Below are 21,381 nucleotides of genomic sequence, written 5' to 3'. Positions count from 1 at the left end.
CAATCAGTGATGAAGGACACCGGGGTTCACTTCAGGTCAAGCGAGCACCAACAGGGATTAGTTCACCTCAGTTCCCTTAACAGTTCTATCATCTTTTTGTGAATACTTCGAAGCAAGTTACTAAGGCTGTGTCAATCCACAGCTTCTTCCACACCACAGTCAGATGTAGGACTGTCACGGTTCCCCAGACTAGTTTTCCTTTCATATGATATTCCCTTTATTTCACACACAACAGCAGCGACTTGTCACAGCCATTATTTCATTATTAACCAGAGAAAGCATTAGCATGCGCTCCCGCCATATGGAAACATGACAGATAGGACAGTACGTTGTACGAATGTTTGCTCGTCCTCTTTGCAGTTGATCTTTGACCCCCGTAACAGATGGCGCAGAAGTAGACGAATGCCTCCTCAGCATTTGTCACGGGCAAAGAAGCCGAAATTGCTGTTTTTCAAGCCGTGTCACATGAATTAGCATGCAGTAATGCTAGCCTGCTGAATCGCACTTTGGATGAAAGCATTAAAAAAAAATCCTAGCAAAACTGCTTTTTTTTTTTTTAAATTTCAGGAAGGGAAATTAGCATGCACATCTAGCTGACTTCAGCACCACATGTGCAAAATGATCTCAATTTCTAATTGGAAATGTGCCAGAATGACATCACTCTAAATGCTTGTTCCTGATATTCCTGTCTTTTATGGATTGGGATATGTTTCCTGACTGTAGTGCTGCTGTACAGAGCCACTCATTATTAATAACTCAAAATGGCTGAGAAAAGTGGTTCCTGATATGCAAATGAAGCTGTTGTGATGTCATGAAGAACACACGTATGTCGTATGTTATCCACCTAAATCACTCACATACCTCCAGAACCTTCCTGTTTGTCCTTCAGGGATATGTGTGTTGACGTTTCTCACCTCGTAGTCACCTCACAGTGGTAGAATTTAGATAAAAACAAGGACATTATTGGAAGGATAGAAACCTTTACCTATAGGTTGATAGGGGGGATTAGTGGTTAAGGTGTTGGACTACTGATCAGAAGGTTGTGAGTTTAAATCCCAGGTCCACCAAGCTGCCACTGCTGGGCCTCTGAGCAAGGCCCTTACCCCCTCAATTGACTTTTGGGGCAGTGGTGGCTCAAGTGGTTAAGGTGCTGGGTTGTTGATCGGGGTTCAAGCCCCAGCACCACCAATCTCCACTGTTGGGCAACTGAACAAGGTCCTTAACCCTCCCTGCTCCAGGGGGGCTGTATCATAGCTGTCCATGTGCTCTGACCCCAACTTCATCAGCTGGGATATGTGAAGAAAAGAATTCCACTGTGCTGTAATGTAGGTGTGGTGATAATAAAGGCTTCATGCCATAATTAAATGTTATGCATACATTTAGATCCAGTTCAAAAGACTAAAGACTGAACGAATCGCTAAAAAAAACCCAAACCCACACACCAAAAAAAACATTTCAGATTTTTATTTCAGATGCTTTTTACATTGACTGGTTCATGCAGCTTGCTATAACCTTTCAGAACAAAAAACAACCTGCTAGAACTTTCCACTGTATAACATCTCCATCACTCTGCCCTCAGTCTCTTATATTCTCCTGTCTGATATTCAACCTGACTTTTATTTTTTTCAATCCAGAATCAATAATAATGAATCATTATTAAAAATATATATTATATATCATGGTTGATATCATGGTGCTGTAGTGGCTCTTCATTGTGAGGAACTACATTTGCTGTGGAATGAGTAGAACTTTCGGAAAGTTTGAATTATCAGTGTATCAGGTGATGATTTCTCCACATCCTTGCTTCAGTCTCTCATTTCTTGCCCGGTCCATAAGGGTCATGGGATTGCTTGCCCGCATCTTCATCTCCTTTCTGAAAGCGGTCATCCAGATCATGGGCATAGCATGAGGATACTAAACACATAGCACTAAAAAATACACAAAACACACATCTGTGACACACCTGCTCAAAAATAAAAAATAAAATCAGATACTCATTTATTCATCTTCAGTAACTTTAGTAATTTTATCCTGATCAGTCAGTCCCTCCTGAATTTTGCAGAGTTATTTTTCTGTGATCGTTGTACCGAAAATGCTTGTTTTTTGTGCTGTTTTTGTAGAAAACTACCTGAACTGGTGAAATCTCAAGCACAGGATTCTTCTTTTTAACCCTTACCAGAGAAAACGCATAGAAAATGACTGTCTATGAAAGCGGTACTCATGTTTCACACACATTAATGGAAGAGGGATTCGGCTGAATGGGTGTCGTGATGATGTCACTTTACTGTAGAATTTAATTCAGTATAAAAAATGAGGACTTTTGTTCTCATATACAGTAAAATTGTTTTCCTTACTCATTTTAATAGTTATTCCAAAGTGATATTTCCAAAGATCGGCTCCAGTGAGAGAAAGAGTGGAATATTTAGAGCTGGAAGGAAGTGAAGAATCGGTCATACTTACAGTAAGTTATGGGAGCGGGTGAATGCATTTGTGTTAAACATGATGGAGCTGAAAAGAAATTGTGTTTTAATGAGGACCGGCATTTTAAAAAGTATTCATTCAATTCTAAAATATTCCTAATCATTCATTCTTATTCAGAGACTAGACCAAACGTCTAGAACGAGTGTCTTACCTCGTGAAGTTTTCTGTGTTGTTATGCAATCTGGGAAATCTGGGATATCCAAGAACAGAGCTGAGGAGAAGTGCGCTGAAGAACCAGGGAAGAAGCATGTTGACTGGCCTTTGGAGTGGACACGTATTGAAACAAATGAGTCAAGTGTATGGTATTTATACACCTAAATCCTTTGCAAACATCCCGTTATCTCTTACGTTTTTTTTGTCGCCCAGGGCCTTTAGTGGGAAAGGGAATGTTTTTACAGTCACAGTGTTACTGTTTGGACAAAACACACACTTTATTCTTAAAAGATAGAGAGAGAGAGATAGAGAGATAGTAGATGAATAGACCTCACAGTGACCCAGGGTTCAGAAAGTCGTGAGAACAGGTTCTAACCTGTAAGTCTGTGTGAATGACCTTGGGATGTTTTGGTGTGATCGTTATCTTAAATGATAGGTGTATTTAATTGTTTGCAAAATAGATAAACAAAGTGAATACTGTGGGAGACTTTAGTTGGGAGACTGTGGGAGACACAATTCAGTGATGTAGTATGTGTGGTATGGTAATGCTGCAAAACATTACGGGATCCTAACACTAATCCTTCTGTTTAATTCAATCCAAACTGATCCATTTTGTATGTAAGAAATGTGCAACTCTAAGATCAGGTACAGGAACCATTACGTAAATCTGATGCTTTATTTTAGGCTTCTGTTTTTAAGCCCACAGACTCCCACGGAAGTCTGTTTGGTAGCTACCTCTCTCTGGCATGTGGACAGGGGAATTCAGAATGCTGACAAATATTGCTGACCATCTCTCTAACACAGTGCTGTCCAATCTTATCCACAAAGGGCCGGCGTGGGTGCAGGTTTTTATTCCAACCAGGCAGAAGACACACCTGAGTCTACTGAAAGCCAAGATCAGTTAATTAAACAGGCGGAATCGGGTGCTTGATTGGAATGCAAACCTGCAACCGGCCCTTTGCGGATAAGATCGGACACCACTGCTCTAAACAGCTTTATGTTCCAGGTTTAGCTGACCACCTGGGTGCCCACCTGTAGCTGGATGCCGTTGGATAGCCAGCAACTTTTGTCCACTCTTGGAAAGATTTCTTGAAGTACATTATTTTCTGTGTAAAGCATGAGAAGATGTTTACCTGTTTACCGATGTAGGCCTTGAATCCCAAAATAGTTTTCATCTCTAACAGTCCTGGTCCCATTTCTTGGACAACCATTTCAATGACTTTCTTCACCATACTGGGTGTAGTACATAACCCACCATACTGGGTGTGGTACATCCTCCATTATACTGATTGTGGTACATCCTACATTATACTGGGTGTGGTACATCCCCCAACATATTGGGTATTGTCCATCCCCCTCCATACTGGGTTTAGTATATCCTTCAGCATACTGGGTGGTGGTCATTCCCCCACCATACTGGGTGGTGGTACCTCTTCCATCATACTGGGTATGGCATATCTTCCACCATACTGGGTGTAGTACACCCACCACCATACTGGGTGTGGTAAATCTTTCACTGTAATGAGTGTAGTACATCCTATTTCTGGTTATTTTGGATCAACACCCAGAGTCTAAAATACAGGTGAAGTGATTAAACCAAGGTCTTGGTCAGTATTGTGGAGACAGACAATGTGGTTTCTGGACTTGGTGGATTGGTTTCCATCCTCCCTTCATTCCCCTTATGTTACCTGAGGAACAGGTTCAGATGTTGTGGACATCTGGTACTGCCCTCAGTGAATATTTATCTTAAAAAGACTATCAAAAAGCCCAAACTGAAACTACTACAGTGAGATACCTGAGTACAGGCCAGGAGACACCTGAGAACAGAGACACCTGAGTGCAGGCCAGGAGAGAAAGTATGGCTACAATTTCACTTGATCCCATGCATCATTGGACAATTCAAGATACTAACCTATATCCTTCGTACTTGTTTTTGTATATCACCCAAGTTTCATGCATCTCTCATAAGGCCTGTGGTGTTTGGCCCCCGGTAACAGGCTGAATCAGCAGCTTCTTGCTACATGGTGGAGTGAATCTTCTAGTTTTGGCATGAGAGCCCTCTTGGACACCCACAGGAAAAGGAAGCAGCTTCAGGATTTGGTGGAAAAGATTATCTTGAGGATTCATGTTGTGTGGAGAAGAGATGGCTATTCCCTGCCAGGGATGTTTACATAAGAATTAAGGACATCCAGATATTTGGAAGACCCCTGAACCTTCCAACACCACAATCCCACTGACTGTTATGTAACACCTCAGCCTTGGCACATAGACAGAGGGATTCTCTTCAGGAGTTCAGCACATTCCTATTATTTCTCCTCCCTCGTGAATTAACACCAATCTCTCTTTTAGTGTCTACGTCTGCAAAGCTATTACATTGTGCTTGCACTTTGCCCTGTAATCTTGATCTGCTGCGCTATGTGCAAGTGCCTCTCATGACACCATTTCCTTAAAAATTAAATCTGGTAGGCAAGAACTAAGCCTTCGAATGTAAGGTTGATATTAGCATAGAAATGAATTGGCTATTTATAATACAAAGGAAGGCTTGTGAGTCTAAAGGCTCATATAATAAACTTCAACTGAGGTAATAACATTTTGAAACAGCCCTTATAATGCTCTGGGTTTGCCCCCGAAGGGGAAGTGCTGGCATAAGTCGAGGTTGTGTTAAGCCCGGCTCTGCACCACGGCGCTAATATTTGTTAAGTGAAGTGTGCATGTCGTTGTCAGGGGATGCACCTGACAGTCTCTCAGGCCTCCACAGACTCGAAAAACCGATGTGAAGTTTAATGAACTAGTCAGTGGGAGCTCAGAAGCAATAACCGACTTATCGAGTGGCCCAGCTGTGTCAGAAAAGCATAAAGGCATTTATAAAGGCTGTATAAAATGATGACTCCATGTGCAAACATTTACTCCTCATATCCATTAATAGGCTGATTTTACAGCATGCTTATCTTTTACTACATCACATTCATAAGCACATCCCAAACCCCAACACATCTGTGCCTTACATCACTCAGTGCTTAGCTTTCAAGAACTGTAGAACTGTATAAGCATTATCCATCCATCCATTTTCTATACCCTCTTTATTCCTAATTAGGGTCACAGGGATCTGCTGGAGCCTATCCCAGCACACATTGGGTAAGTGGCAAGGGTACACCCTGGACAGGTCACCAGTCCATCACAGGGCCACACATATAGACAGACAAACACACACACTCACTCCTATGGGCAATTTAGAATTACCAATCAACCTAATGTACATGTTTTTTGGACTGTGGGAGGAAACCGGAGTACCCGGAGTAAACCCACGCAGGCACCGGGAGAACATGAAAACTCCACACAGAAAGGCCCTTGCCTGTTCGAACCCGGGATTCCAACCCAGGACCTTCTTGATGTGAGCCAACACTGCTAACTACTAAGCCACCGTGCTGCCCCTGTATAAGCATTATTTATACAAATATCAAGCACTGTCGATTTCTCAATCCTGATTGGTCAGAATGGTGTTGATTAATTTGCTATAGCAGCAGCTCTGATAATAGTGCATAAAGTGGGACTTCTACAGCAGATGCTTCTTCATAAACGATAATAAAAAGTTTTGTGGAGTCTCCAGAGGGATTTCCTTCCTGCTTTTTCCATATCATGACACAAAATCTAAAATATTTTGGAAATTTATACTGTGTATAGCTCCTAGAGCATGATCACTAGAACTAGCTTGTTTAGTGTAACTATAAACGGATAAAAAGTACGATGTGTCGTTATTTAATAAATAAAAATGCTTAGCCAAATTGCTGTGGTATAAAGAATAAAGCCCATGCTGTTATTAGAAAATAACAAACAAGAGCTGGTGTAATGAAGCGGAGCTACTGTTACCACCCCGAGGTTAATATATTAATAATAATCATAATAACTGTAATAATATCAACAATTTTATTATTATTTTCTCTGAGGAACTGCAGCATTCAGTAAGGCAAAGAAATAAATCTGGGGAAAAAAAGGAAACGCGTTAGCACTACGTTTTTTTGTCCGGATAATTAATAAATAAATAAATAACTTCACCATGATAGAACAAGCCAAGGGGTTGTAATAGCATTTGCATACAGGGAGGAAATTGCTTTACAGGGAGAACACAGGGCATCGTCTGAAACCAGCAGCTCTGGAGTATGAAGTGCATTATAACAATCATGCGCTGCTGGAAGGGGGGTGGGGGGGAATCTACTCAATTAGATGGCAAGAGCATCTGTTTAGCCCTGAAGCTAACAGCTAGAAGCTTTATTTTACCCTTTATTATCCCTGTAACGTATTCTCGAATTATCCTCACTCTGCTCTTTCGCGCTCTTTGATTACTCGCTGCCGTGTGAATTGCTTCGGTCACATTTGTGTAGCCGTGTGTGGTGTCAAGAAGCATTTGAAGTACTTCCTGAGAGCTTTCATAGGCTTGATGGGAAGTAATTGAGTAAATGAAATAGTTGTATGCAAGCCGTAAGAAGGAAAGATTTGTTGTAGTGAATCAGTGCAAGAAAGAGAGAGAGAGAGAGAGAGAGAGAGAGAGAGAGAGAGAGAGAGAGCACGTAATAATTCCATAAATAATTCTGGCACATAAAAAGCACAAGAACATGTGTCATTCTAAATAAATAATGAAGGATCTGAGCTGTAGCTGGCAGTGGGAGGGTGCAGTGCGCCAGGCTTGAAACTACACAGTGTCTTGCAGCATGAGGAGAGGAAACACGCTGATGACATCTCCGAAACAAAGGCTCCGAGTTCACTTTGCTCCTCATCACTTCCCATCAGCTTCCTTAGCCCTGAGCAATAATAAACACCTTCACAAACCAGACTCTGTCCAAAGTCCAAAAACGTCACACCTGCAGCACCACTAGATTTGGATTGGAACACAACCACTCACTGGTCCTGATAAAGGCCACAACAAATCTGGGCTCCGTCTCAAACACAAACACCTGTCAGCCCTGCGGGTCCACTGACCTCGGACTGGACAAGCAACACTCACTGTGCTGTAATAAGGGCTTTAGGAAAGCAAGCTCTCCCGAAAAACACACACACACACACACACACACACACACACACATAGTCACATACACATCAGCCCTCAAAGGCCACCAGCCCTTGTTGGTCTGGATTGGAAATGATCCCTGTGCCCTAATATAACTCTATTAAATTTGGGCACAAAACACTCATCACTGTTTAAAGGGAACTGGTCCTGGATTGGGACAGCACCACTATTCAGTGGGTTTTTCCACAGTGCTTCCAGGTTAAGCTCCATATGCACTACAACCCCGATTAGGATAAAGAGCTTACTGAATCTGAACCGATGAATAAATTCCCCACAACGTCTGGGTTCTGTCCCAAATACACACACAAGCACTGATTAACACTCAAAGGATGTTGGCCTTGGATAGGGATGGCATCACACATTATGCCCCAGCAGGGGTTTAAACAAATAAAGGCTCTTTACCAAAACCCAAATAAAGCCACCTAGAGAGCTTCTGGTTTTGGATAAACTCACCACCTACTGTGTCCTAATAAAGGAACTATCGAATTTAGGCTTTGTCCCGAAACACATCAGCCTTCAACGGCCACCAGGTTTGGATTACAACGGCATCGCTCACTGCACTTTAATAAGCCCCTTTGCAAATTCAGGCAGTGTCCAAATCAGAATCGTCAACAAGCATAAGTAAAGGGCCACCAGCCTCATACTGGAAAAGTGCCTGAAAAACAGTGCAACAAATCTGCAAGCACTCATTAGGCCTGAAGAGCCACTAGCCTGGGATTGGAACATCACCTCTCATTACCTTTGCAAATCTGGGCCTTGTCCCAAACACAAATGCAAGCACCCATTAACCCTAGGCTTGGACTGAAATAGCACCACTCACTGTGCTCTTGTAAGAGCCTTTAGAAACCCAGATTTGTCGTGTTCAACATCACAAATCTGGGCCTTTTCCCAAACACAAATGCAAAGCAGTCATTAACCTTACACTTGGATTGGAATAGCACAGACCACAGTGCCCTTGTAAGGGCTGCTGCAAGTCCAGGCTTTAGCATGGGATTGGAACATCACCTCTCATTACTTTTGCAAATCTGGGCCTTGTCCCATTCACAAATGCAAAGACACATCAAGCCAAGACTTGGACTCAACTAGCACCACTAATAGTGTCCTAATAAGACCTTTTAACGAACCTAGGTTTCATCACAGAATTGGAACATCACCTCTTATTACCGTTACAAATCTGGGCCTTGTCCCAAAAACAAATGCAAGTACTCATTACCCCTAGGCTTGATCTGGACATGCTCAGATCATTGTGCCTTAGTAAGGGCTTTTTAAACCAAGAATCTATCACAGGATTGGAACGTTGCCTTTCATTGCCTTTGAAAATTTGAGCCTTGTCCCAAACACAAATATAAGCACACATCAATTGGATTGAAGTCGTACCACTCTCTGTGCCCTCAAAAGGCCTTTGACAAAAACTAGGGTCCATCACTAAATTAGAACATCACCTCCTATTACCGTTTCAAATCTGGGCCTTGTCCCAAACACAAATGCAAGCACTCATTAACCCCTAGGCTTGAACTCGAATTGCTTAGATCATTGTGTCCTAGTATAGGGGTGTTGCAATCTATGCTCTATCACTAGATTAGCACATCAGCTCTCATTACCTTTGGGCTTTGTCCCAAACACAAATTGGATTGGAATAGCACAGAACACAGTGGCCCAGCAAGGGCTTTTACAGCCCAAGCTCTAGTGCAGGATTGGAACATCACCTCATATTATATTTGGACTTTGTCCCAAATTCAAGCACAAGCACATATCAACCCTAGACTTGGATTGAAATAGCATCAAATATAGCACTCTAAGGACACAAATAGTTCCCTAATTAGGCAAACTCCATCACTAGAATTGGAACATCACCTCGCATTACCGTCGCAAATTCGGGCTTTGTCCCAAATTCAAATGCAAGCACACATCAACTCTAGACATAGATTGGAAAAGCTCCACTCACTGCACCTTAATCTGAGCTCTGTCCCAAACGCCACTCACTGCATAGTAATGCTACTAAAAATAATAATCCTGCTACCGATCCTGCCTAAATAGTGTATATAAATAACGCAAAATAAATAACCCCACGCCAAAGACGTGAGCACAGCCGAAAAGCGAGATCTGAGCTTGTGGAGCGTGGAATTAATGGCTGTTCTAAAGTTTTATGGCCCAAATCGAGACATAATGGCTTCCTATAATGAATCCTGTTAAGGTTTGTGTTGCTTTTCTGTTTAGGGGAAGTGAGGTGTGATTTACACATCACATGAAGCGTGCTATAAAAAACAAAACGCACAACACATTAACAGGATGTAAACTCCCGAGCGCTCGACACACCGCCACGCTCCAAAACGATCCTGGGAACTGTAATGTAGTGGAGGCTTTCCACGGCAGAGAGGGGCTTTAAGGTAAGATGTTTATTTTATTTTTTCTCCCCGAGTTTAGTGCATGCAAATGGATTTTAAAGTGTGGGATAAACAAGAGAGTGAGTAGGCTATGAAGCTGATGTAACACTCGGGAGGGAGTCGTATTTTTGAAGCGGGCGAGTTTAATCGAGGGGAGAGAAACGCAGTCAGTCTCCTGCATTATTAAATCATGTTTGTATCAGACTCAGATTGTGTTTTGATAAAAGTCAGGCTGGTTAAATTTTAACACTCCTGCGTTATGCCAAAAGAAAACGTCAACTCACCGACAGCACGACTAATATGATTTCATAAACATGTCAGTACTGAAGTAATAAAGAAGACGCTGTTGGATTTTATTCGCTCCAGTGTTTTATTAACTCGTGCACCTATAGGTACCGGGTGGAGCTATAGGTCTTAAACCATCACTGTTCATTCATACAAAGCCTTGGATTTAACGCTGGTACTATTTTAATCAACACTGTAATTAGCAAACACCTAGAAATGCCTATGAACTTCCGCAGAACTTTCTGTAATAGTGTCCGGATTTCTTATAATTACTGTATGTCTTTAATTCAACAGTGTACTACTGAAGTTAGAAGTTACTACTGAAAAAGTTTCAGGACTGTTAAGGAAACACCTACATCCAAAGTTAGTTAAACACTATAGACAGTTCGACACTTTAATTCAGTGCTAATCACTTTACTTCACTGCTACTGGTGTAAATTCAGTACCATATGAATGAATTATGTTGGGTACGAAATAATTTAGCACCTTGAAAGTGAATTCAGTGCTCAGGATGTGAACTCGGTACTGTTAGAGTAAATGCGGTACCGTAGATCCTAATTCAGTAGCGTTAGAGTGAATTCCGAACTGCAAGAAGACATTAATTATTGGTAAGAGTGAATTCAGTACTGCTGTAAATGTGAATTATGTTGTCTGCAAAATAGTTTAGCATTCTAAAAGTGAATTCATGACTAAATGTGTGAATGTGGTACAGTAGGAGTTAATTCAGTGCCGCAAGAGTTATTCCAGCACTGTTCAAGTAAATACAGTACCGTAGGTTTTAATTCAGTAGTGTAAGAGGGAATTCAGAACTTCAAGAAGAAATCAATTATGGTAAGAGTGAATTCAGTACTGCTGGTGTTGGTTCAGTACTATACAAGTGAATAGTGTTGCGTATGCAATTGTTTAGCGTCTTAAAAGTAAATTCAGTACTACAGACGTGAACGCAGTAGTGTACGAGTGAATTCGGAACTGAAGGAATACGGTGAATGTTAATTCAGAACTACTGTAGACACTGCTTCAGGACTATTTCAGGTCTTCATTCAGTACTACAGGTGTGAATTTATCACTGTAAGAGTTATATCAACAAAATGTGCGTTACCTCAGTGCTGTAAGAGTAAATTGTGTGAATTCAGTAGTGTAAGAGTGGATTCAGAACTGAAAGAAGAAATTAGGTACACCAATAACTAATTCAGTGCTCGGCCCTTTACATGTTAATTCAGAACTTCAGTGCTATTTCAGTCTTCATTCAGTACTACAGGTGTGAATTTATCAATGTAAGAGTAAATAAACAGTAGGTGTGTTAATTCAGTACTGTATGCATTGACTCAGCAGCATATTCTGTAGGAATTAATTCATACTAATTGATATTAATTCAGTACTTTTTTTTAATCCAATGCTAATTCAGTGTTAATTTAACCATTAATTCATCACTGTAGGTCTTTAATTCAGCACTGTAAGAGTTTAATTCAGTACTGTATATGTTAAATTCAGCACTGTAAGAGTTTAATTCAGTACGTTTGGCCACCAGCTTAGGCACAAGCTTTACTAGAGTAAAATAAATAAAGCGAACAAAAGAATCTATTCCTTAAATCAAATGCAGTCTATTTTGTAAAAATAAAATCCTCAAGGACTGCCGGTCCATTTATTGGCAGAAACTGCAACCACGCAAATGCCAACCACGCAACCCTGTGCCCTGGGAGCTGCATTAGGCTCTTTGTTAAGTGAAGTGAACGCGAGCAGCAAAAAAAGCCCAAACGAAGCTGACGTTAAACACTCTTTAAACGCAGTCATTTCTGGGCTGTTACCGACATTTTTAGTTCTGACATTCAATAATAAGCCAGGCTGCAGAGGATAAATGTAGTATTTGACATCATTTCTCATGCAGTGCTAGAACTCGGGGTCTGTGGCTGATCAGCCATTGGCTGCTCTCCCCACACGCTGACAGCTCCATCTTGGGAGCTGCTCTATTTTATTCCTCTGTTCACTGGGATGGACTAAGACTCTAGGGCACTTCGACGTAGTGATGAAACCCAACGCAATACACATCCGAGTAAATCTCATGCAGAAATAGCTGTAAAGTGTCTTCTCCCCGCTGCTGGTTGTGTAGCCTCCTGCTGAGCTCTGATGCCTGCTCTGTCTTGACACTGCAAAACGATGTAGTTTAAAAATCCATCAGGGTTTTCGGATAGACTGTTTGATTATACTGGATTGTGTTACATGGGTACTTAACGTGCAACACTGGTGGTGCTCACCACCATGCCTACAGTGAACTAGACTGATTCAAATACTACTAACAACAACAACAACTGTAAGATAGTAGCTAACATTAACGACTATACTACAATAACTAACTGTGCTAATGATAATAACAACTACTGTAACATGGCATCTAACATTAACGACTGTAGTGCAGTGCAGTGTAGTGTAATTAACTGTAGTGTAGTATTAAGTAGTATAGTGTAGTGTAATGTTATGTAGTGTAGTGCAGTTTATTACTATTATTATTATTGTAGTGTAATGTAATGAAGTGAAGGATGGTTAAGTGTAGTGAACTGCAGTTTAGTGAAGAAATTTTTTTTTATTTTTTCGTCCATCAACTAAGGGCTCTGATTTGTCTCACTGTGAAAGTCTTTGGAAGTTCTAGACTGAACACTAAAATACCCAATTCCCAATTTAGGAAGTGCTCCAAACATCCCATATTAGATCATATTTGTTTCTGTGTGTCGTCTGGCACACGGTAGTCCGGACAGTCCTGGAGGTTTCTCCGACTGTAAACCGAGCACACTCTGAACATTTTGCAGAACAGCTGCAAGATCATGCATTATTCATCGCTAATGATAATGCATGAGACGAGCCATCATGGCTGCCCTCTCGGAGGTGCTAATTATACCGTAGAGGAGTTAATTCCGGAGTCGTACGGGTTAATCCGGTAATGTAGCGATACAGGAACATTGTAAAACCCAATCCAGATGTAGTGCTAATTGCATAATTACACGTAACACAGATTTTATGTGCACACATTTTTATACAGACCCATCTGTGTGCCTTTTATACATCCGGAGGACTAGCCACTAGTGGGCAGGTCAAAGCCGGTACGTCCATGACTCCATGGTGATGGTATACAGATGCAGGACTTTGCTCTTGTTGACCAACCTGTAACATGCAAGATTTGAAAATTTCCCCTCTTTCTCGCAGGCTTCAGGCAGAAGAACATCTGGTAACATGGGTTGTGCTGCACCTTTCCTCGCTACACAAATCAACCTGACGGTTACAAGACACAATTAATACATATTTAATGAGAATATCCCAAACCATCACATCCCAAGGAGCTGATTGAACAAGATCCAAAAATAACAGGGTTTATTTGCGTCTACAGTGAGGCACATTACCAGCACAAATAGTGGACATGGTGCTGGTGAATTATTGTGTAAATTATGTCACATGTCTGCAAAGAGAAAGAGAGAAAGAGATTATCGCCAAGAAGAGTGTTTAAAATGTAGAAGTAAAAAATAAAGTGGTCAGGTAGGACAAAAAACGGTGAACTGTGATTGGTTGTTGAGAGAAAGGGGATCTGTGATTGGATTTTTAAAGAAATGGGGATCAATAAAGGGTTTCTGAGAATATTAGTTATAAGTGATTGGTCTTCGAGAGCAATAGTGATCTGTGATTGGATGTTGAGAGAAATCATGATGTGTGATTGGTTGTTGAGAGAAATTGTGATCTGTTATTGGTTGTTGAGAGAAATGGGGATCTGTGATTGGTTGTTGAGAGAAATGAGGTTCAGTAAATGGTTTTTGAGAACATTAGTGATCAGTGAGAGCAGTGGTGATCTGTGATTGGATGTTTGGTTGTTGAGGACAATTACTTAATATATACATAAGGGAGTCGACAAATCTACACTGTAAAAAAAAAAATTGTAAAAAAACGGAAATATTCCGGCAGCTGGGGTGCCAATAATATTTTGTAAAATAACAGGAAAAAACCATCTTGTAAAATTACAGTAATTTTCCATTATTAAAATACAGTTTTTTGCTTTAATTTTACATGAGATATTGTGTATTTTTGTTTGGCTTTTAATGTTTAAAGAACAAAATTTTGGGAAATTTAGAGACTCCAATCAGCCTAGAAGCATGTCTTTGGACTGTGGGATGAATCCAGGCGATATCACACAATCTCCACAAACAAAGAGAGCAGGAGCGAGACTCGAACCGAGTATACTGGAACGTGCTTACTACTAAGCCACTGAAGCTGTTCCCCGTTACTCCCACTAAGGAATATATAGCCACTGCTATTTTTCAAACAACACTCGCCCGCGCTTTCCATAGAAAACTCCTCCTCCCGAGCGCTGCCGCTATTGTTCAAACCTGAGTGTAGGACAGCAGCAGAGCTCCTGATAATCCATGGTTTTTGACCTCTATCAGGTGGCTCTGATAGGTGGGTTTGCTGTAATAGGAACAATGTCACCTGACAGAAAGTATATTAAATAATGGTCCAATTTATAGATTGCGTTTATTTTGATGCATCCATGAATAAATAATTTATTTAAATGCTAGATTAGACATTATACACTAATAAAACCACATTTATTCAACGTTTTGTTGTAAAAAAAAAAAAAAAAAAAAAAAAAATATATATATATATATATATATATATATATATATATATAGGGTTAGGGTTATATATATTTTCTTCTATTATATATGTATAATAATACAAGATGCCTGTCAAATACGAAACAAATCTATGTAAATTATTGAACCATTATTTTTTATTTGTTAATTGTCACTAATTGTATCTTATTTTAAAATGTATATGTATTCCAAGTATACAACTAGAATTTAACATTTTTTTCTGTTAAATAAAAAATTAATATATGTGAAATTCTGATACATTTAAAAAGTATTTTAACAGTCCTTAGTGTGAAAAAAACTAAAATTTCTTTTAAAAAAATGGAAATTTTATGGTTATTCACAGTTACAAACTTTCCGTGGTGTTTTACCTTAGACATGTAAATTTACAGTATATTTTGGTCAAATTAGTAATATTCTGTGTATTTCAAAAATACAGGAAAAATCTGTAAAAATTAACAGTAAAAATTCTGTAAAAGTACAATTTTTTTTTTATAGTGTACTCCAGCCATTTCTGTCCTGGGAAAGCCCTGGATTTGATGGATTTCTGAAGATGTAGTCGACGTTTCAGTAGCAAAAATATTTTACGCTGTGGGTTGCTAACCCAACATGCTATTTCAATTCAATTCAATTTATTTGTATATAGGGCATTGTCTCAAAGCAGCTTTAGAGAAGTATAGAAGCACTAATTCCTTCCTGCCGAAAGGACTGATGCAAAATCAGCCGTCCTCTGCAGAGTTCTTGAGGACAATGGCAATCAGTAATTGTTTGTAGAGGACAAGGGTGATGAGTAATTGGTTGTTGAGAGTAATAGTGATCAGTGATTGGATTTTCAGAAGAATGGTGATCAGTGATTGGATTTTCAGAAGAATGGTGATCAGTGATTGGATTTTCAGAAGAATAGTGATCAGTGATTGGATTTTCAGAAGAATAGTGATCAGTGATTGGATTTTCAGAAGAATAGTGATCAGTGATTGGTTGATGGGGGACAATGGAGACATTGAATTTGATATTTAGAGGAATAGAAATCAGTGATTGGATGGTTAGAAAAATGGTAATTAGTGATTGGATGTTCAGAAGAATGGTGATCAGTGATTGGATGTTCAGAAGAATGGTGATCAGTGATTGGATGTTCAGAAGAATGGTGATCAGTGATTGGATGTTTAGAAGAATGGTGATTAGTGATTGGTTGTTGAGAACAATGGTTATCAGTGACTGGATGTTCAGAAGAATAGTGATCAGTTATGATGTTCAGAGGAATGTTGATCAGTGATTGGTTGTTCTGAGAAATGTTAATCAGTGATTGATCCTTGAGAGCGATGGTGATCAGTGATTGGTTGTTGGGGGACAATGAAGACTTTGAATGGATAGTGCACTAATATTTGCTCAAAATGCCATTAGATTTGTTTATTTGTGAAATTAAAAATCATTAAAAGGTGCCAGTAAGTCAGTAGATAAAGCAATAAAGCCACAACACTGCAAGCAACCTGCCTACTAAAACAGTGAGAGGAGTCAGGAAAAACCTTACACTATATTGCCAAAAGTTTTGGGACATCTACCATTACATACGCATGAATATAATATGGAGTTGACCATTTCTGAGAATTTTTGACCATTCCTCTAGAAGGTCAGGCACTGATGTTGGACGAGAAGGTCTGGCCCACAGTCTCCGCTCTAATTCATCCCAAAGGTGTTCTATCAGGTTGAGGTCAGGACTCTGTGCAGGTCAGTCAAGTTCCTCCACACCAAACTCACTCATTCATGTCTTTATGGACCTTGCTTTGGTCACTGGTGTGCAGTCATGTTGGAACAGGAAGGGGTCATCCCCAAACTGTTCCCACAAAGATGGGAGCATGAAATTGTCCAAAATGTCTTGGTATGAAGCTGAAGCATTAAGAGTTCCTTTCACTGGAACTAAGGGGCCGAGCCCAACCCCTGAAAAACAACATCTGAATTCAATGATTTGGAGGGGTGTCCCAATACTTTTGGCAACATAGTGTATGTTGTTCATATGGTAAATACAAATAAAAACATTTTCTATGTGACCATAAACTGGCCAGACAGACCACACTCAGAAGAAATCAACTACAAGTGAATGGAGTGACCTGTCGGGTGTGGTTTTTTAAACTCCTTTCATAATCCGAGGTCTACAGAAGGGAATATTCTTTGTGCTATGCCTCTTTTTCTTTGGATATCCCACAGCAGGAGTCTGATATAGGAGGCAAAGTAAGTATGACATTCATTTCCTGTTAGCTGGATAAGTCTGGTGTGTGTGAGTGTGTGTGTGTGTGTGTGATGAATTCTCAGCGACTCAGGCTTGATTTCATGTAGTGTATTGGAGTTTTGTACATTTATGTTCTGCACTGTGTGAACTCCAGCTCTATTCACCTCTCTATTGAGCGGCAGAGAGAGGTTTATCGAAGACCAATACACGATATCGCTAGCTTCGTGGTCTCAAGAGCATTCCTCATAATAACAAATATCGACGTTAAAACTCTGGCTTGATGACTTCACTTCAATGATGGTTTAGTGATTAGTGTGTCTGCAGCCTGTGCTGAGAGTCTCTGAAACGATGACAGACTAAACCAGAACCTTATTTAAAACCAGGTGCAGGTAAGCTAAATAATATTATGCTATCTATGGGGTAATTGAAATTATTAGCCGCTGGAAATAATAGAGGGCGGCACAGTGGCTTAGTGGTTAGCACTGTTGCCTCACAGCAAGAAGGTCCTGGGGTGGAATCCTGGGTTTGAACAGGCAGGGGCCTTTCTGTGTGGAGTTTGCATGTTCTCCCCGTGCCTGTGTGGGTTTACTCCGGGTACTCCGGTTTCCTCCCACAATCTAAAAACAAAGGTTTGGTTGATTGGTAATTCTAAATTGCCCATAGGAGTTTGTGTGGTTGTCTGTCTATATGTGTGGCCCTGTGATGGACTGGTGACCTGTCCAGGGGGTATGGGGGTATTTACTTTTAACTTGTGGGGATTTACTTGGTGTAAATCTCTCTGTAATGTATAAATTGCAATTGCAATTTAAGGCATGCAAAGTAGTGCAAAAAAGATCAGTACAAATACAAAATAAAATAAAATAAAATAAAATAAAATAAAATAAAATAAAAAACAATTGTTGTAATGATGATAAATAGCATAAGCCCGTTAGTGCAAAAAGCGTAAGAGTAAACATCTGTATAAAATATCTGCAAATAAATATAAACTGTTTAATCTGTGAAAACAGGTACTGCTTAATAGCCGAAACCAAAGAAAAGGAAGAAGAAGAAAGTGAAATAGATGGATGCGTATATTAATAAATTAAACTTAAAGTGAGAATATTGTTGTGCAGTATGTAAATACTGGTATCCAGCAACATTAGCATTAGCTTCCATAAAACGAGCAGCTGAAAAGATCTCTCAGTTATACTCTGAGCATCAGCTTCAGAAGTGAATGGACCCGAAGGACAAAAGAAAAAAAGCAGCAACAACAACAACAGCAAAACTTTCTCTTTCTTCCAAGTTCAGTGATAACATTCACAGGTCAAAGAGAAAATCAAATCTCACACTTCTCGGGGATTTCAGGTTCAGCAGGTCGACACTCCTCGTCTCCAATCAGAAAGTGTTCCACTACACGGCTCTGCCCTCCTGCCCCCGGTGCTCACACTCCTTTACGCACATGTTCACAGCTTCTGCACTGTTTTCTGGAAAAATCTGCCAGCCGGAATGCCTGTGGTTGCGCGTGAGCAGCGGCGAGAGTCGGGGGTGATGAAGGAACAAATACACACACACACTGAGGGCTATTGTGTTCCACAGAGATGAGATGTGCAGCAGGTGTGAGGAGCTGCAGATGGGTGTGATAAAGTGTAGGAGGTGAACTTTCACACTCTACAATACCAGCACTGTAACACAACAGCAGTGTGGAACAATCCGGAAAAATAAAACATTTGACAACTGTATGTTCCTGACTCTCTCAGATTACTCAGATACAAGAATACCAATCAGTGGTGATGAGTAATTGGTTAGTGAGAGCAATAGTGATGAGTGATTGGTTAGTGAGAGCAATAGTGATGAGTGATTGGTTAGTGAGAGCAATAGTGATGAGTGATTGGTTAGTGAGAGCAATAGTGATGAGTGATTGGTTAGTGAGAGCAATAGTGATGAGTGATTGGTTAGTGAGAGCAATAGTGATGAGTGATTGGTTAGTGAGAGCAATAGTGATGAGTGATTGGTTAGTGAGAGCAATAGTGATGAGTGATTGGTTAGTGAGAGCAATAGTGATGAGTGATTGGTTAGTGAGAGCAATAGTGATGAGTGATTGGTTAGTGAGAGCAATAGTGAGGTCAAGAGTGATGAAGAAAGTGGTTATGAGTGATTGGTTGGTAAAAAGCAATGATAATCAGTGATTGGTTGTTGAAGACAGTGGTGATGAGTGATTGGTTGTTGAAGACAGTGGTGATGAGTGATTGGTTGTTGAAGATAGTGGTAATGAGTGACTGGTCGGTGAGATCAATAGTGATGAGTGATTGGTTGGTGAGAGGAATAGTGATGAGTGATTGGTTGTTGTAGACAGTGGTGATGAGTGATTGGTTGGTGAGATCAATAGTAATGAGTGATTGGTTGGTGAGATCAATAGTAATGAGTGATTGGTTGTTGAAGACAGTGGTGATGAGTGGTGGCTTGGTGAGAGCAACAGTGATGAGTGATTATTCTGTGAGATCAACAGTGATGAGTGATTGGTTAATGAGATCAGTCGTGATGAGTGATGGGTTGGCGAGATCAATAGTGATGAGTGATTATTCAGTGAGATCAATAGTGATGAGTGATTGGTTGGTAAGAGCGATGATGATCAGTGATTGGTTGTTGAAGATAGTGGTGATGAGTGATTGGATGGTTAAAGTAATAATGATGAGTGATTGGTTGGTGAGATCAATGGCGATTAGTGATTAGTTGGTAAAAGCAACAGTGATGAATGATTAGATTTCTTCTTAGCCTGGCATTTGAAGCTTGATTTATTAATTATTTGCACTGGAGTTAAGAGCCAAAGTTTGTAACAAATACAGCTACCAGTTCAGCATCGATTAAAGCCACACATCTAAATCAGCACACACTGGCCCACATCACCTTCTACACCACGCTCCTGTGGTATAAAATGTTCAAAATGACATCACAGATCTGTTTATTCTTAGCACATAATGTATTTTAGCATCACAGACCATCAGACTCCAAACATGTCCTGTCTGTGTGACTACATTAACAATATATTTCTGTGTGAACAATTTCTTCATTAAATAAAAAGATTGGCATTTGTAAGTTCTTTGTCAATAAACAGGATTGGATCTGCTGTTTTTCTCACTGTGAGCATTTCCAATCCATTGTTCCAGTGGTGTTGTGATAAAATATGAAAACGTGACCTGTGTGTGTGAGAATATGTGAAGAAAACAGGAGGGTTAACTGTGAATGCCTCTCCCAGTGGCAGAGTGTACAGAGTGTCAGATAAAATATACATTACTCATAAATATTTCATCCTGACTCTTACACAGCAGCTCTCAGTTTAGAGCTTCTACCTACAGAGCAACACAGGGAAGTGTGTGTGTGTGTGTGTGTGTGTGTGTGTGTTAGTATCTAACCTGACCCTGACCCTTAATATACAGTATGTGTGTGTGTGTTAGTTTGTGTGTGTGTGTGTGTGTTAGTATCTAACCTAACCCTGACGCTAAATATACAGTATGTGTGTGTGTGTGTGTTTGTTTGTGTGTGTGTGTTTGTTTGTGTGTGCGTATTTGTATCTAACCTAAACCTGACGCTAAATATACAGTATATGTGTGTGTGTGTGTTTGTTTGTGTGTGCATATTTGTATCTAACCTAAACCTGACGCTAAATATACATATTTCTGACCCTAACCCTAACCCTTTTGTATGTGTGTGTGTGTGTGTTAGTATCTAACCTACCCTTTTTTTAGGGCAGTGGTGGCTCAAGTGGTTAAGGCTCTGGGTCGTTGACCGGAAGATCAGGGGTTCAAGCCCCAGCACTGCCAAGCTGCCACTGTTGGGCCCTTGAGCAAGGCCCTTAACCCTCTCTGCTCCAGGGGTGCCGTATCATGGCTGACCCTACGCTCTGACCCCAACCTCCAAGGATGGGATATGCAAAGAAAGAATTTCACTGTGCTGTAATGTATATGTGACAAATAAAGGCTGTTTCATTTCATTTTTCATTTCATAACCCTGACCCTAAATATACAGTGTGTGTGTGTGTGTATATGTGTGAGCATGTATCTATCCAAACACTCAACCTAACCCCAGATATACAGTATATATGTATGTGTGTGTGTGTTTGTGTTTGTTTGTGTGTGCGTGTGTTAGTATCTAACCTAACCCTGACCCTAAATATACAGTATATGTGTG

General features: G+C 40.3%; 1 protein-coding gene across 2 annotated transcripts; it reads right to left on the bottom strand.

Annotated features, from left to right (window-relative positions):
- Positions 1–1,449: 1,449 nt before the first annotated feature.
- Positions 1,450–2,791, bottom strand: zgc:193726 (uncharacterized protein LOC561161 homolog). Of its 2 annotated transcripts, none has more exons than XM_058407586.1 (3): positions 2,633–2,791; positions 2,461–2,508; positions 1,450–1,928 (listed from the first exon to the last, which is right to left on the bottom strand). In XM_058407586.1, the coding sequence occupies exons 1-3, from the start codon at positions 2,728–2,730 to the stop codon at positions 1,814–1,816; spliced, it is 261 nt and encodes an 86-aa protein (XP_058263569.1). In that variant the 5' UTR covers positions 2,731–2,791; the 3' UTR covers positions 1,450–1,813. The 2 variants fall into 2 exon arrangements, with proteins under 2 accessions (XP_058263569.1, XP_058263570.1); XM_058407587.1 differs by having other exon boundaries at positions 1,450–1,873.
- Positions 2,792–21,381: the final 18,590 nt, after the last annotated feature.

This window comes from Hemibagrus wyckioides, linkage group LG14 (assembly GCF_019097595.1).
Source record: "Hemibagrus wyckioides isolate EC202008001 linkage group LG14, SWU_Hwy_1.0, whole genome shotgun sequence".
Taxonomy (NCBI): domain Eukaryota; kingdom Metazoa; phylum Chordata; class Actinopteri; order Siluriformes; family Bagridae; genus Hemibagrus; species Hemibagrus wyckioides.
Note: the sequence above shows the minus strand (reverse complement) of the source record. Positions and strands in the feature narration are given on the sequence as shown.